The sequence below is a fragment of the Aricia agestis genome, chromosome Z (genome assembly GCF_905147365.1).
Source record: "Aricia agestis chromosome Z, ilAriAges1.1, whole genome shotgun sequence".
Lineage (NCBI taxonomy): Eukaryota > Metazoa > Arthropoda > Insecta > Lepidoptera > Lycaenidae > Aricia > Aricia agestis.
The window spans coordinates 8244997-8261318 of NC_056428.1; the positions used below are offsets into that span (position 1 = coordinate 8244997).

Sequence of the window (16322 nt, forward strand, 5' to 3'; positions counted from 1 at the left end):
AGGATGGTAAGTATATTTTTCGTGTGGGGCGATGGCGAAAAGTTGCAGGAGGTATGATTCCGAACAATTCCTCAGAGCACTCCCCGTGATACAACTGATAGAGGATGCAGAGTAAATCTACATGTAGCCCGCCTTAAATATTTAATTTATTTTGTTTTTAGTACCTATTTAGTATTATAGCGGCAATAGAAATACATAATGTCAGAAAAACAGATGGATGAGCGGTAGCTCAAGCCGGGAGTCGCGGGTTCGAATCCCGCCGACGGAATAAATAAAATCAATTTTTTTTAGTATCTATATTTATAAAAAAATATAGATATTTTAAAAGAGCCAAAAACTAAAAGAGTTAAGAAAGCTTTAATAAATGTCATTTCCGATTAAAATTAATCAGCGACATCTTTGGGAGAATTTTGCAGTTTGTGAACGTGTTTTAAAAATAGTCTTCTAGATGGTGCATTTATTTATTGTATTTTTTATTTGTTAGGCTAATTTGATACACTCAACGCCATCTATCGTTCAGATGAGAACTAAAAACTGCAGACACGCTGTTTTTTATGGGACTCAAGAGTCTTATGTATAATTGGTCTGTTGTGTGATGGTAGTGATGATGATGATGATGAATGTAATTTACATAGTAGCATAATAATATGCTTTCTTCGTAAAACAACGCCGGAACCCTCAAACTTTTATCTATAAGGAATCCGGAGTTCTCTTAGTATCTTCGGAACCATAGCATACCTTGGTGCAAAATCTTACTTTTTGGTAGCATGTGCTTAGGATACTTCTCTCTAAATCAAAATCGCCATATTATGTTTCCATATAATTAATAATTTCAAGTATCGGTTAAATTTTCATATATATTGTTTTATGGGCATAGATACCCTTGCGGCAGTAACGTTACGAAAATATAACGATAGGTATTTGAAGATTATGGTGAAATTATTAAACAACATTTTGTTTTTAGTTATAAAATGATTTTAATGAACAAATATACAATAAATGTACAGTTTAATACATAAAATATAACAATTATATCAAATATTTCGTGGATCATTCATAAAATGTAGAAAAAAAACCAGTCGTTTCATTTCGTTTTTATGTTTTTCAGAATGGCAATACAGTTTCAATTATGAATCTGCTAATGAATTGAATTGCCATTGACGTAGGACGTTATTTTACAATATTAGATGAATCACCGACGACATTGCTCGTAATATCGTCGCTGAATTGATTGAGAGGAATTGCTAAAAATTACCATTTTAGCCCCGCCGATATCGCAATAACGCATGCGTTATTAATTTAATATTGACCGATAATAACGCGCTGTGTGCTTTTACCGTTTGGTTAACGTTTAAACCCATGTCATAACTGATAACTCATCTAATATTGTATATTCATAGAGAAATATTATAAGATATACTTAATATTATAAATGCGAAAGTATCTCTGTCTGTCTGTCTGTCGGTCTGTCTCGCTTTCACGCCAAAACTACCGAACCGATTGTAATGAAATTTTGTACACAGATAGTTGAAGGTCTGAGAAAGGACATAGGCTACTTTTTAACTGGAAAAAAGGGTTGTAAGGGGTTAAAAATGCGTAAATTTGTTCAAATTAAGTTAGTTCCAAAAATTTATTATAGATGGCGCCGTGCCGTCTCCTACATCGCGTTATCGCTTGCTCAAAACGTGTTACTATAAGAGGTGGTAAGGATGAAACTTCCTTTTACATTTTTTTAAATTATTGGGGAAAGTTGATCATTGATGTTCGACTTCGACCCTACGGGCCACGGCCCACTCCCGTTTTTAATAACCCCTACGCAATTACCTCCTCCTTTTTGGAAGTCGGTCAAAAATAGGGGCGTTTTATGTGTGATGTGTCTGTCTGCCTGAAAATCTATACTAATATAAATTCGACAGTATCTCTGTCGAGCGCTTTCACGCTAAATCTACCGAACGGATTGCAATGAAATTTTGTACTGTACAGATAATCTAAATCCTGAGAAAGGACATAGGCTACTTTTTAACTGGAAAAAATGGATGTAAGGGGGTGAAATAGAGGCTGCTTAAACATTGAAGTTTGAAGTAAGCGTACCGCGGAAACACCTCTGTCGTGCAAATTTTGCAATTTGCAGTAATGTAGCCTACAAATTACAATCTACAATCTATTAAACATGATTCAACGGGAGTCGGGAACTACTTACTATAATATAAGTTACTCTATGAAGGGAACTACCGCGCGCTACAAGCTCAAGACCACGCGGACGGAGTCGCGGGCAACAGCTAGTACTGTATAATTATGACGAAAGCAGGGACAAGTGTAAAAATATATTATGTTTAGGTTATTTTAACAACATTATAAATTAACAGCATCAGAAATCAGGATAATAGCCTAGTGATGAATTAAGTAGTTCAGTAATTTTTGTCAAGGTTACACTGAAATAAATAATGACGATTGGCAAGTTTTCTGGGCACCTATTATGTAAACACTAGCATCACACTCGGTCAATCTTGTAGAAAACAGATCTACCCGTCTCTGTTCCTCATGTGTTATTGTATCTCACTAGCGCCAATAAAATATTACGTCTGCCGTACTATGTGAATAAACATACATTTTCCTCCGCATTGTAACTTGCTAAATTGTTATATTTTTAGGAATATTGAGCAATAAATATCATGGATTCCCTACGTGAACAAGTTATGATAAATCAATTTGTGTTAGCAGCTGGTTGCGCCCGTGAACAAGCGAAATCGTCATTACAAGCTGCTCAATGGCAATTTGAGGTAAATTGGAATAATCCATGTAAACAAATAACATAATCATGAAATGGCTTCTCTCGCTAATTATCTATGTTTTCACAAGTACGACTACACTATCTGACTATTGTTTAGACTATTGATTAAGATTATTGTTTTGTACTTCGAAGGTACATTAAATTAACCATTTTACCTTGACCATATCAAAGTGTGTTCTGACTTCTGATAGTGACGACTTGTAATTTGTAAATAAGCGAACAATAACAATACCAGTGACATATTATTGTTATTTATTAACAACACCAGTTCAAAATTACAAAAACCAAACCAAAAATTGTTTTTCTTTATAATGCTAAGTAGTTTTTGTGTGGAATTGATGTCACCAAAATATGATACTTCATACTGATGGGGTTATATTTTCAAAGGAGCTTTTGCCCGCGGCTTCGCTCGCGTTAACAAGTATTATTATAACTTTCATCCCGTATTTTAAAACCTTGGAGGTGAAATTGATCAAAATCCTTTCTTAGCGGATGCCTATGTCATAATATCTACCTGCATGCCAAATTTCAGCCCAATCGGTCCAGTGGTTTGGGCTATATATATATATATATATATATATATATATATATATATATATATATATATATATATATATATATATATATATATATATATATATATATATATATATATATATATATATATATATATATATATATATATATATATATATATATATATATATATATATATATATATATATATATATATATATATATATATATATATATATATATATATATATATATATATATATATATATATATATATATATATATATATATATATATATATATATATATATATATATATATATATATATATATATATATATATAGACATCATCATTATGTATCTAATGTAGTGTCACAGAAGATTTATTTAACCAATTACATACTAGAATGTGTGTTGATTTGTTTTGTGTAATCACCACCAGAACTGCATTTATGTCCAAGTTATTTTCCATGATAATCATATAGGTATTTTAATCACATATCTTATTAAATAAGAGAAGATCTTTTATTAAAATAAAGGCAAAATACTAGAATAAAATATTGTAATCCTTTCAAAAAGAAATAAAATTACTATCCTCTTAATTTTTTATTTTCAGACTGCCTTATCAATATTTTTTCAAGAAGTTGCAATACCACCAGGTGCAAATGGTGCTGCGCAGCATTATCAGGTAGGCTATACAAATATCCAGGCCTATTTTTTATATAATACAAAATGTATAAAATTATATTGTAATTTGTTATTAATTATTATTATGTGTGTTTTTGTTGAGCTATGATTTCTTGTTTCAGCAACTTATGACGCCCTGTAATACACCTGCAACACCTCCAAACTTTCCCGATGCACTGGCTGCATTTTCACGTCTCTCCACTACTGGAAGTCCGAACAATGTTAGCGGAGGTGTCAATGGCATGGCTCCTCCGGTCTCGCCCCTTGCTACCCACCCTCCACCTCAACATCAACAACAGATGATGCAGATGCAGACAAACTCGTTTGCCGGCCCTTCCAATCCACAGAATAATTACTCACCTCTATCATGCTCCACAGCTGTAAGTGTACTTTACAACATAATATAACATTCAAATTAGTAACTTGTAAGTAATAATAAGTGCAACTGTTGTTAGTATCACAATATATTTTGACACACCTTGACAATAAATAAGGACTAAAATATCGCTTTACACTTAGGCTGGGTTGCACCAGAGGCGTGGTTAAAGTTAAAGTTTAACTAAAGTTATTTTTATAGTTAAATATGGCATCCTTAGACTGGGTTGCACCAGAGGCGTGGGTAAAGTTAAAGTTAATTATGGCGTCCAAACACCCCATATTCTCATACGACATCTGTCAATTTTTCCGGTTATAGTTAAGGTTAAAGTTAGTTGGTGCAACCCAGTCTTAAGCTTTAACTTTAACAGGAGAAATTCACGTATGAGCGGAGGTAAGTACGCCATATTTAACTTTAAGAGGAGTCCACACCGCCCTTTTTTCCATACAAACGCTGTCCCCTGTTTCCTCCCTGGATAATGCTAGTAGAGTTATAATTTTTTTCCTGAATATCTATGGCCACTAATACAATGTCCCTATGTTTTCTTTTTTTTCATAATTTAATTATTAAATAAAATATGAACGTTCAAAAACCCCAAAAAAATGGCCAGATGTTCCGCTGTGTTTAAACGTCCAGAAAACAGATTTGGCTAGATTATACAAAAAAAGCAAAACATAGGAACACAGCTCAAGCCTTTCTTTAATCTTTAGTGAAAAAAGTTCTTAAATCGGTTAAGTTTTGGAGAAGGAATCAGGGGACAACGAATCATTGATTTTCTGCAGTTGTCTCTATCGTTTTCTGCGGTATAGGCTTGAGGTAAGGGAGACAGCTATAGATATTACACGTACTTTTTTTTCATTTCTGTAGCCCCTGGTGTATCCTCTTAACCAAAGATTTTACATTTTGCACTGTAGTTAAAAATAAAGTTAAATTTACAGTTAAAGTTAAAGTTAGCTGGTGCAACCCAGTCTTAGGAATTATTTAAACTTAAGGGCAGTAAATATTATTTCATTACTTTTAAAAGTTGTCTTAGTGATTAAATTTTTTTTATTTTTTCAGATTCGCAGAGAACAAATGCCAAGATAAATAGAAAATTTAGGTTAGGTACATCTATAATTTATTTTTTTAATGGTGCGCATGGTGAACTGTGGACTTGTGTGTAATTGGTGTCATCCACTGAGCTACAGTTTCAACATATTATTATAAACTTTTTCTCTGTTCATAGTGGTTACTAATACTATTAATGCACTATAGAATTATGTTACAGTTTTGATAACCTATAGGAGTCTGTAACTGTGATTATAATGTTTGGTATCATTATTTACATGTATAAAATTATGAATGTGGTTGTATAGTAATGAAATATTTCGTTTTATTTTAAAGATTTATCACTATTCATAATTACTTTACATTTTTTGTAGGCTAGATATTATAAAAATAAAGTTTTCGATTTACATTGTTGTATTCTAACAAATTAAATCTATACAGCTTTTCTTGAAGACAATATCAAGTAATCAGTGACTTGTTTTGAAGAATTATTCATTGTAATTTTTGCAAATCAATTAAATATTGTAATTTTGAAATAAATTTAAGTATGTAAAAATTCGATTAATTTAATACTTCCCATAAATTCCTCATAATATTTCTTATTAGTTTTGTCTTTTTAAGGAGTGAGCACACTGAGACGGGCCGTGCCGGGGCTCATCGCAAAAATCCGCTACCATACAATTTGTATGGAAGCGGAAATCCGCTGCGCCCCGACACAGTGTGCGATACGCGCATCCGCTTCCAATTTCCATAGTAGACTGGAGCACCATTTATGCCTAAATATAGATAATATACAGGGTGTAACAAAAATAAGTGATAATACTTTAGGGTGTGTACGTGTTCCTTGTAGAGAGTTCACTGTGAAAGTGCAGCTCTGAAAGACGATTTTTTTTTTTCACTTTTGTATGGGCAAGGGCCCAAGCGTCACGAGTTTCCCCATACAAAAGTGAAAAAAATTTTTGGTCTTTCAACGCTGCTACTTTCACATTGAACTCTCTACAAGGAACACGTACACACCCTAAAGTATTATCACTTATTTTTGTTACACCCTGTATAGAGGAAATCTCTGAACGCAGGGATAGTCAATATAACAGGGTGTGGCCAATAGCCATGTGGCTACTGGCTAATGCCTATGTTGTCAGAGCAAGCGAAGCGAGACCCTAGTATATCTAGGGCTACCACCTCTAAAAAACACTAGACATGGAGGTTTTAGAAATATAGATCTTTTTACTAAAATAAAAAATAAAAAAAAATAAAAAATTTTAAGTACTTATTAAAAAGTATTTAATGAATTAATATGGCAAAACAACGTTTGCTGGGACATCTAGTAATATTTAAAATATTATTAAATAATGGGTGATTTTTATGAGGTGTAGTGTAGGATTTGTTTTTTATAAAAAACACAAAAAAAATAAAAAAAATGATTAAATTTTTATTGGAATATAATTTAATGTTTAAAGATGATTTCACGCAAATTTTGGCAGCGGCTCCGCTTTAGATGGTCCATGCACCATAGAATTAGAACGTATTTTGATATCGTTGCTTTGCACAAGGTCCAATTTTGGGCTTATTCCACTTTTCCCCGTTTGGAATCCCCGTCAACGGGGATTAGTGAACTTTTTGTACACTAATCCCCGTTGACGACAATTTTTGCTTGTAATGGGGATTTGTGAACTAAAAAAGTTCATTAATCCCCATTACTTTAAAAATAAAATCTTATAATATCTTAATATATATATTTCTTGTGTGCGTGTGTATGTGACTGAACTCCTCCTAAACGACTGGACCAATTTTGATGAAATTTTTTGTGTGTGTTCGTGGAGATTCGAGAATGGTTTAGATTTACAGTTTGGTCTACTGGAAAATGTTTTTTCAATTAATTTCTTATTTATAAGGAGTTGTTGATTTTGGAATGTTTTACATTAGATCCGGCGGACGGCGCTATCATCGCATTCAATATTATTCTATTTCAATTTTAGTTTGTCCTGACAGATGGTGCTACGATTAATTTGAAAAAAATTTTGTTATTCAATTCATGTGCTGATTAAAATATTAAATAAATAACACATAGGCTACAATTTTAACCGACTTTCAAAATGGGAGAGGTGTTATGTTCGTTTTCTTATATTCAACGATTACTCCGCCGTTTGTTAACCGATTTTCAAAATTTTTCTTTTGGTATATAGGGTATCATCCCAATTTGGTATTATATTCAGAAAAGTGGTGATCTGATGAAGGATCCATAAGTAATCGAGGGAACTCCTCAAAACTTATAGGGAAACATATGGTGACTTCGGTTTCGTGAGAAGTATTCTAAGCATATGCTACCAACAAGTAAGATTTTGCTATACCGTGGTTCGGAAGGTGCTGAGAGAATTCCTGATTCTTTATAGATACAAGTTTGGGAGTTTCGGCGTTGTTTTAAGAACAGAAAGCATATGCTACTATGCAAATTACATTCTTCATCATCATCATCATCATCATCACTACCATATTATACCATTTCATAGTCTTTTAGATCGAGACTCGAGTTTGTCAAGCGATAATTAAAAAAAATCTATATCTACCTAATATTATAAACCTGAAGAGTATGTTTGCTTGAACGCGTCAATCTCAGAAACTACAGGTCCGATTTAAAAACTTATCTCAGTGTTAGATAGATCATTTATCGAGTAAGACTCATCATTTATCGAGAAGGTTATATTATATTATTACTCTAAGACTAATACGACAGAAGAAACTCAGGAAAATGTGGGAAAAACGGGGGAAATATTTTTTATGGGAAAATGTACCTACGGATTCTGTAAAATTTCTAATTTACGCGGGCGAAGCCGCGCGGGACATCTAGTATTAATGTAAAAATCAGGTACCTACCTTTTATTTATTATTGGATAAGAACTCACTTATTGGTTTATTTTTATAATCAAATTTAATTTAATTTAAGCCCGATTACAATACTTAAAAAAATACTAAATTTACAAAATACAGAAATCAGAGTCACAAACGTTGCTATCAACTTTTATATTACCCTGACTATTTTTAAAACATTCAGAGCTCCTCTAAGCCTGAGCAACCGGTTCATCACCATTAATAATAAAATCAGATTTTTAACTATTAGTTACGTTTCTTCAATAAAATGATAGAGCTATTATATATTAAGAAAACGTACTTTAAAATAAAATATAGATAGTCAAGTAATCACAGACTTTACATTTCTTAATACCTACAATCACAGTTTAATAGTTAAATTACTAAATGCACCTAACAAAATCACAGTTTGTTTCAATTATTAATTAAAAATAAGGACTGCATTATTGAACTTACCGTCAAACAAAAGATTTTTATTTATTTATTTATTAAACAAACTTATCTACTATTACAGGATAACCCAATACAGAAGATATTTATAGGAACTTAAACATTACAACACAAATTTAATTACAACTTACCGCTAATAGCACAATAAGTATAATTAGGAACTCTATTTATAATTAATACTAGCTGTTGCCCGCGACTTTGTCCGCGTGGACTTCAGTTTATAGCGCGCGGTGTCAATAAAATTGGTGTCAAAAGCTTTTTCGAAACCCTAGTACCCCTTAAATCAAAATACCCAAAACAGCCGTGTAGTGTGCACATAATATATTTTTTTTAAATTAAACTTTTTTATACCAAGCTTATTTAGCTTTACAACTTACACAAATTAGCGGCATAATGCATTACATAACTTTAGCTTTGCCCAATACCCATAAACTATTTAATAAGTATATTTTCTTATTGGTAGACTGTTGTTTCTGATATCTATGTTGGTAAGTGAGTTATTTAATAACATGTATAACAATCGAAAGAATCTAAACATTAACTCAACATGGTACCACCTTTTATAGAAATACATAGGTGAAGCATTTTATAGAAATACATATATGAGCAAGCGATAGTGCGATCTAGGCGACCCTTGGCGCCATCTGTTCCAGTTTTTGGAACTAACTTAATTTGAACAAATTTACGCATAAACACCCCCTTACAACCCCTTTTTCCAGTAAGAAGTAGCCTATGTCCTTTCTTAGGCTTTAGACTATCTGTGTACAAAATTTCATTAAAATGGGTTCAGTAGTTTTAGCGCTGTTGTTTTTTAATTTGATAAATGATATCTAAGTTTGTAGGTGAGTTGTTAGTTAGTAACGTGTATAACAATCGAAAGAATCCAAAAATCCAACTCAACATGGTACCGCCTCTATGAAATACGCATGAGCAAGCAATAGCGCGATCTAGGGGACTCTTGGCGCCATCTGTTTTGCATTTTTGGGATTAACTTAATTTGACAAAATTTACGCATTTTCACCCCCTTACAACCCCTTTTTCCAGTTAAAAAGTAGCCTATGTCCTTTCTCAGGCTTTAGACTATATGTGTACAAAATTTCATTACAATCGGTTCAGTAGTTTTGACGTGAAAGCGAGACAGACAGACAGACAGACAGACAGAGATACTTTCGCATTTATAATATTATTATAGATAATATACATTTTACACTATGTCAGAAGACAAAATGCAGCTCTTGTGAATTCACTCAGGGAACAAGAAAATAAGTCTATTTATAAAGACAACATTTTGAGTAAATTGGTGCGCGCACGAGATACCAGCAAGTAGCAACAGAGGCGGCCGGCGCCGGCGCTGCGCATACCCATCCGGGACACACAACACAATGACTGCTTCCAGAACAGCATGATTATTTATCTTACCTCTAAGTAACTTAAACAAGTACGTAGCGAGTGCAACCTCCCTACGTACTTCGAGTTTGTAATAGCCCGTCATACCCAGTAGAAATAAGGACGGATACAACAACGGATACCCAGGGTAAACACCGTGTAGTCTCGAGTACAAGTACCTGATAAATTTATTTTGTATCCGCTCTATCATTAATTTATATTTTATATATTATATATTTAACAGACTATTAAACATATTTACATCATTGGAGGCGAACAATGCAAAAACCTAGCACTTAACTTAATAAAATCAAGGATAAGCAGCAAATGCCAAAAATATAAAATAATTTCGTTTATCAAGCCTGGAGCTACATCACAAGAAATTTTAAATACAATCGCACAGTTTACTCTCACGGAAGAGGATAGAGTCATACTATCGATTGGTGAACACGACAGGAATCCACTGGAAGTCATGATAGAGCTTGGCTCAGCTCTTAAAGGTCTAATTTGTCCCTCATTTATTCTAAGTATTATAGACAATAAACAACTAAATGTAGTAAAGCTAAACAACATGATAAAAAACGTTTGTAACCACTTCCCTAAGAGTAAATTTCTTGATATTTATAAGAAAATGTTAGAAGGGAATTCGAATTATAATTTTTTTATTAAATATTGTTGCCAAGGTATTAATTTTGCAATAGACCAATTAGATTATAACTTAAAATATGTAAAAATATGTAAACATCAAAAATACCAGAATGTAAACATTTATGATTGGAAAAAATATTCATTATATAAAAATACACTAAATAGGCAAAATAAAAGGGACACATTGATTACTATACCAAAAAAGCTAATTAAAGGAACTATCCCATATTATTTTCCCGTTATTAATAAAGTGGAAAAGTTTTTTCAGCCCTACTGATATGCCAGTAAACCTATTAAATATTGGCGATCAAAACAATACCTCGTCTTGTGATCTCGTAAATAGTAGTAACCTAAATAAAGCATATTCATCCATTAAAGTTTTACACCAAAATATTTCTGGGCTTCTCTCAAAATTAGACCTAATAGATGTTACGTTTTCCGAACTATTAACCCAACCAGATGTACTCTGCTTCACAGAGACGTTTTTAAACTATACAAGCATACAAAATGTTAAACTAGCAGGCTATCGCGTAGTTTCTAGCTTCTGCAGAAGTAACAATAAGAATAGAGGTGGAGTCTGTCTGATTTTAAAAAACGGTATGTGCTACAGGGACCTGCCTTCCATAAGAAATAATTATGCGGAAGATAGAGTTTTTGAATGTTGCGGGATAGAAATTCCAACGTGCAATACTATTATAATAGGCCTTTACAGAACCCCCGGCTCCGACGTTATTATTTTTCTGCATAAATTGGACGTCATGCTTTTTAACCTCACAAAAAATAATAAAAAGAAACTAATTATTGCAGGCGATCTAAATATTAATATATTAAAAGTTTCTAATGCAACGAATAACCTTAAATCCTTAATAGAAAACTACAACCTTATTTTTCATATTACAGAACCGACCAGACAGCAATCATGTATCGACCATATTATTAGCAACATAAAAAATGCTTCAGGCTCCTTGTCTGAACTTCATCTTTCTGACCATAACATGGCTCAAATATTAGATATACCAGTTATGCGTAAAAATACTCTACCTTCGACTTACTTTATTTATACAAAAGTTACCGCTACCTAAGCTGTCTGTCTTTCCGTTGTGTACTTGAGACGAAAGATATAAATAAAGCGTTGGACTCTTTTTATGACGACTTTACTCTACTATATAATTTGTGTTTTTCCCAAAAAATAATAAAAAAAAATCGATTGAATACAAAACACCTGTCTGGATAACAAAAGGTATAAAAGTAAGTTGTAAAACTAAAAGAAAGCTCCGCTTCGCATATTACAGAAACAAAAACAATGTGACTAAACTTAGATACCAGACATACTCTAACGGCCGTTCCCAATATTTGATCTATCTCTGGTTTTGCCCTACTAGAGATAGGAATAGCTCACAATTGACATAAAATATATGTCTCTAATGTCTAATGTGAGCTATTCCTATCTCTAGTAGGGCAAAATCAGAGATAGATCAAATATTGGGAACGGCCGTAAATTGTTACGTAAAAGTATGTTACAGTCACAAAGAATTTCTAATGACAACTTTTTAACAACATCTAAAAACAAGTGTAGAGCGTCATGGAATATTATTAATAGACAAACTACTGACAAATGTAATATTGACCTGATAAATAGAATAAAAAATAAAAATAATGACATAATAACTAGCCCCTTTGACATAGCTAACGAATTCAATGATTATTTTATAAATTTAACTAATAATAAAAAAGAAATTGACAATTTACCCAATACTAATACTACGTTTATTCCAAATTCTATTTTTCTGACTCCTTGCAGCGATAAAGAAATTTATGACGCCATTAATAGCCTAAAAAATACAAAATCGGAAGGATACGACGGACTGTCTACAAAGGTAATAAAGTATTGCAAACGTGAAATTACGCCCATAATAACCTACTTGGTGAATCTTTCATTTGAAACAGGAAGATTCCCAGATCGATTTAAGACTTCGATAATAAAACCTTTATTTAAGAAAGGCGATAAATGTAAATTAGAAAACTATAGATAGACCAATAACACTTATACCTATACTGTCAAAATTTTTTGAAAAGTTAATGCACAAGCGGCTTACATCCTTTTTAAATAAACATAAAATCATAAAAGAAGAACAGTTTGGCTTTAAAAAAAATAAAAGTACTGTCTCAGCAGCATCCACATTGATACGCAATATACTTATTAATATTAATAACAATAAATCAGCTATCTGCATCTTCTTTGACATGTGGGCTTTTGACTTCGTGTCACATACGTTGTTATTAAGGAAATTGAATAATTTAGGCATCAGAGGTCCTGCCTTGAGTTGGCTTGAGTCGTACTTATCTGACCGAAAACAATACCTACACAGAAATTAAGTACATTCGTGACAAAAAGTTTTTAACGTCCAAAAAATCAAAACTTAAAATTAATAGAGTAGGTGTTCCTTAGGGAAGCGTCCTAGGACCACTTTTATTTCTACTCTATATAAATGATTTTCCAGAAATAACGAAATTTATATGTACACTTTTTGCGGATGACATATCTATTCTCATGAACAATTGTAGAGATATTAAAACTGAAATAAATAAATTAATCAAAAAGGTAATTGATTGGATGAATAATAATAATTTAAATCTTAATTTGACAAAAACCAACTATATTGAATTTAAAAGTGGCAGAACCAAGTCAGTTAGCTCCTCACTATTCGATAATGAAATTATCAAAAGAACAACACAAACCAAATTTCTCGGTTTACATATTGATGAAAATTTGACTTGGAAGGCTCATATCGAATATGTATGTGCCAGATTAAATAGGTTCGTTTTCGTTCTAAATAGGCTCAGACAAGTAGCGACTCTACAAACGGTCCTGGCGGCCTATCACGGCTATGTCGCTTCAGTTTTGCGGTACGGCTTATCGCTTTGGGGTAATTCTACGGACATAGACAAAGCCTTCATCGCTCAAAAAAAATGTATTAGAGCTATATGTGGTAAGCCACCATATGATTTGTGTAAACCGCTATTTAAAAAATTAAAACTGTTAACTTTACCGAGTTTGTACATCTATGAATTAGTAAATTATACTAAGTTAAACTATCATAGTTTTAAAGAAGCTCGTGACATTTATCTCCGACCGACTAGTGTTAGATGTGGTTCCCAAAACAACCTTATACCAAAAACAATTTTATGCCATGTGCATAAAAACATACAATGCGATTCCATCGACCCTTAAATGTTTGCCATACAACAAATTTAAAAGGGAAATCATAAAATGGTTGTTAAGTAAAAACTTCTACTCAGTCAAAGAGTTATTTAATAGTAAGGCTGAATGAATCTTATAATCATATTGACATAATTTTATAATATTAAACTTTTAACTAATTATATTATATTATTGTATTTTAATGATTGACATTGACATATTAATCTTGTAACTTAAACTAAATTTATTATTCTTGACATTGCTGTATTTATTGTAATTGTATAATTGTAACTGTCCTATTGTATTCTAAAAATGTTATGCAGTTATTACTAACTGTTATTTTAATAATTTTATGGAATGATGTGACATTTTTATTGTTTTTTCTGAATATTTTCACACAGACTGCCTTGTATTATTAGTTAAATGTTGTTAGATTCTATGACTTTTAAAATATTTGCATGCTATCTTCATAGTTAAAAGTGTAAGACCTGACCAATGAACTTATGTGAACATCTAATGCAAATAAATGATTGATTAATTGATTAATTGATTACGACTGTTTTATTTCGATCTATGTTACACACGAAATTTTTAATTTACATCAAAGACCCACGAAACTTGAACCTCAGATACTTATCGTTTTGAAAAATCCTTTCTTCGAAGACCGCTTGGCGTGGACAGGTGAATGGGGCCACAGGACAGAGGAAAGGAACATGTGACGGAGATAGAGGATAGACTTCAGAAGACGGGATTTAAATATGTAGGCATCTATCCCTCTTTAACTTACCTCATAATCTCAGATTCATAATCTACAATTAAATCACAATTTCGAGGAGTTTCCTAATTCCATTACTTATCAAGTCACCGTTTTTAGGATTCCGTACCCAAAAAAGGGTAAAAACTGCCGGGACTCCATTACTAAAACTTCGTTGTCTGTCCGTCTGTCTGTCTCCAGGCTGAATCTCAAGAACCGTTATAGCTAGAGTTCTGAAATTTTTACAGATTTTGTGTGTATATCTGTTGCCGCTATATCAAAAAATACTGAAAACAAAATAAAATCAATATTTAAGGGTGGCTCCCATACAACAAACATAATTTTTTTGCTCGATATCAATAATGACTACAGGCAGGAAGTTGAAATTTTCACAGAATCCTTAATAATATGTGTACTTTTATTATTAATAATAAAATTGAATATAATTAAAATTTTAATTTTTCCCATACAAAAACACAACTTTTGGCCTATTTTTTCTCTATACGGTATGGAACCCTTCGTGCGCGAGTCCGATTCGCACTTGGCCGATTTTATTGTAAACATGGTATCAAATTCGGGCAATCAATACAACAAAAAAAGGATTTTGAAAATCTGACTACAAACAGCAAAGTAAACATTAACTCCTCCTTTTTTTAAAGTAGGTTAAAAAAAGTATCTAAGATGTTGACCAGGGACGTAAGGTAGGTATCACCATGCCAAATTTCATTGAAATCGGTCCAGCGGATTCAGAGATTAGCCTGTACAAACAGACAAACAGACAGAGAAACAAAAATTTCAAAAACAGTTAAAATGTGTTAATTACTCTTCTACTATGCCCCTGACTCATTTTTTTCAAGTTTATTTTCAATGTACCTACAAAAATTTTACCTCTACGATTTTATTATAAGTACCGTAATTTGGGGTGAATAGATAGGTCTTCGAAGTTTGGTAATTATTTTCGTAAGGTTGCAGAACGGATACCCACTTTTTTAGTCGTGTATATATTGAGTCTTAGGCCAAACTATTGATATAAATTTGTTTCTCTTCGGATATGTTTGTAGTTATTAAAAAAAGACACAAAATATACGTAATTTCTAATTACTACTTATCAGGGGACAAAAGACACACCTGAGGGGTGATTGGAAAATTTTCGTAGGGCTGCCTCGTTACAGTTTCCCTATATATTCTTTATTGGATAAAGGCAAGCAAACTTGGGAAAGTTTCTTTAATTATTTATTAGTATAAATTAAAAGTAAAATTATATTAATATATTTTCGAGGCATTATTGTATCTGAGAAATAAAATAATGTAAATATTTACAAAAATAAATGAAATACCTTACTAATTTATATTATTCTGTTAAGAATGAATAAAATTAAATAATATTGAATGGATTAAAAAATAATCAAGAAAATTAAAAACGCTTTAACCCCTTGGCCGTGTCTATTAACCATATTTGCGTGCTTATTAACCTCTCAGGCGTGTTTATTCACCCCTTTCGTGTAGATACACGAAAGGGGTGATTAGATATCACCCCAAAAATTTAAAGAAAATAAGGCTTACGGATAAAGAACAATTTTGTATACTTACTGCATA

The 16322-nt window shown here is 32.2% G+C and overlaps 1 protein-coding gene across 1 annotated transcript; it reads left to right on the forward strand.

The window, feature by feature from the left end:
- The first annotated feature begins 2666 nt into the window (after positions 1 to 2666).
- On the forward strand, positions 2667 to 5952 carry LOC121739221 (UBA-like domain-containing protein 1). The gene is made up of 4 exons (XM_042131575.1): positions 2667 to 2780; positions 3925 to 3996; positions 4118 to 4375; positions 5431 to 5952. Exons 1-4 carry the CDS (start codon positions 2673 to 2675, stop codon positions 5455 to 5457), a joined length of 465 nt encoding a protein of 154 aa, XP_041987509.1. The 5' UTR covers positions 2667 to 2672; the 3' UTR covers positions 5458 to 5952.
- Positions 5953 to 16322: the final 10370 nt, after the last annotated feature.

Excerpts from the sequence above, each read along its gene's own strand:
- LOC121739221 (XM_042131575.1), top strand. The coding sequence starts at position 2,673 with ATGGATTCCCTACGTGAACAAGTTATGATAAATCAATTTGTGTTAGCA. Across the intron at positions 3,997-4,117 it reads GTGCTGCGCAGCATTATCAG|CAACTTATGACGCCCTGTAA; the intron begins GTAGGCTATACA and ends TTCTTGTTTCAG. Across the intron at positions 4,376-5,430 it reads CTCTATCATGCTCCACAGCT|ATTCGCAGAGAACAAATGCC; the intron begins GTAAGTGTACTT and ends TTATTTTTTCAG.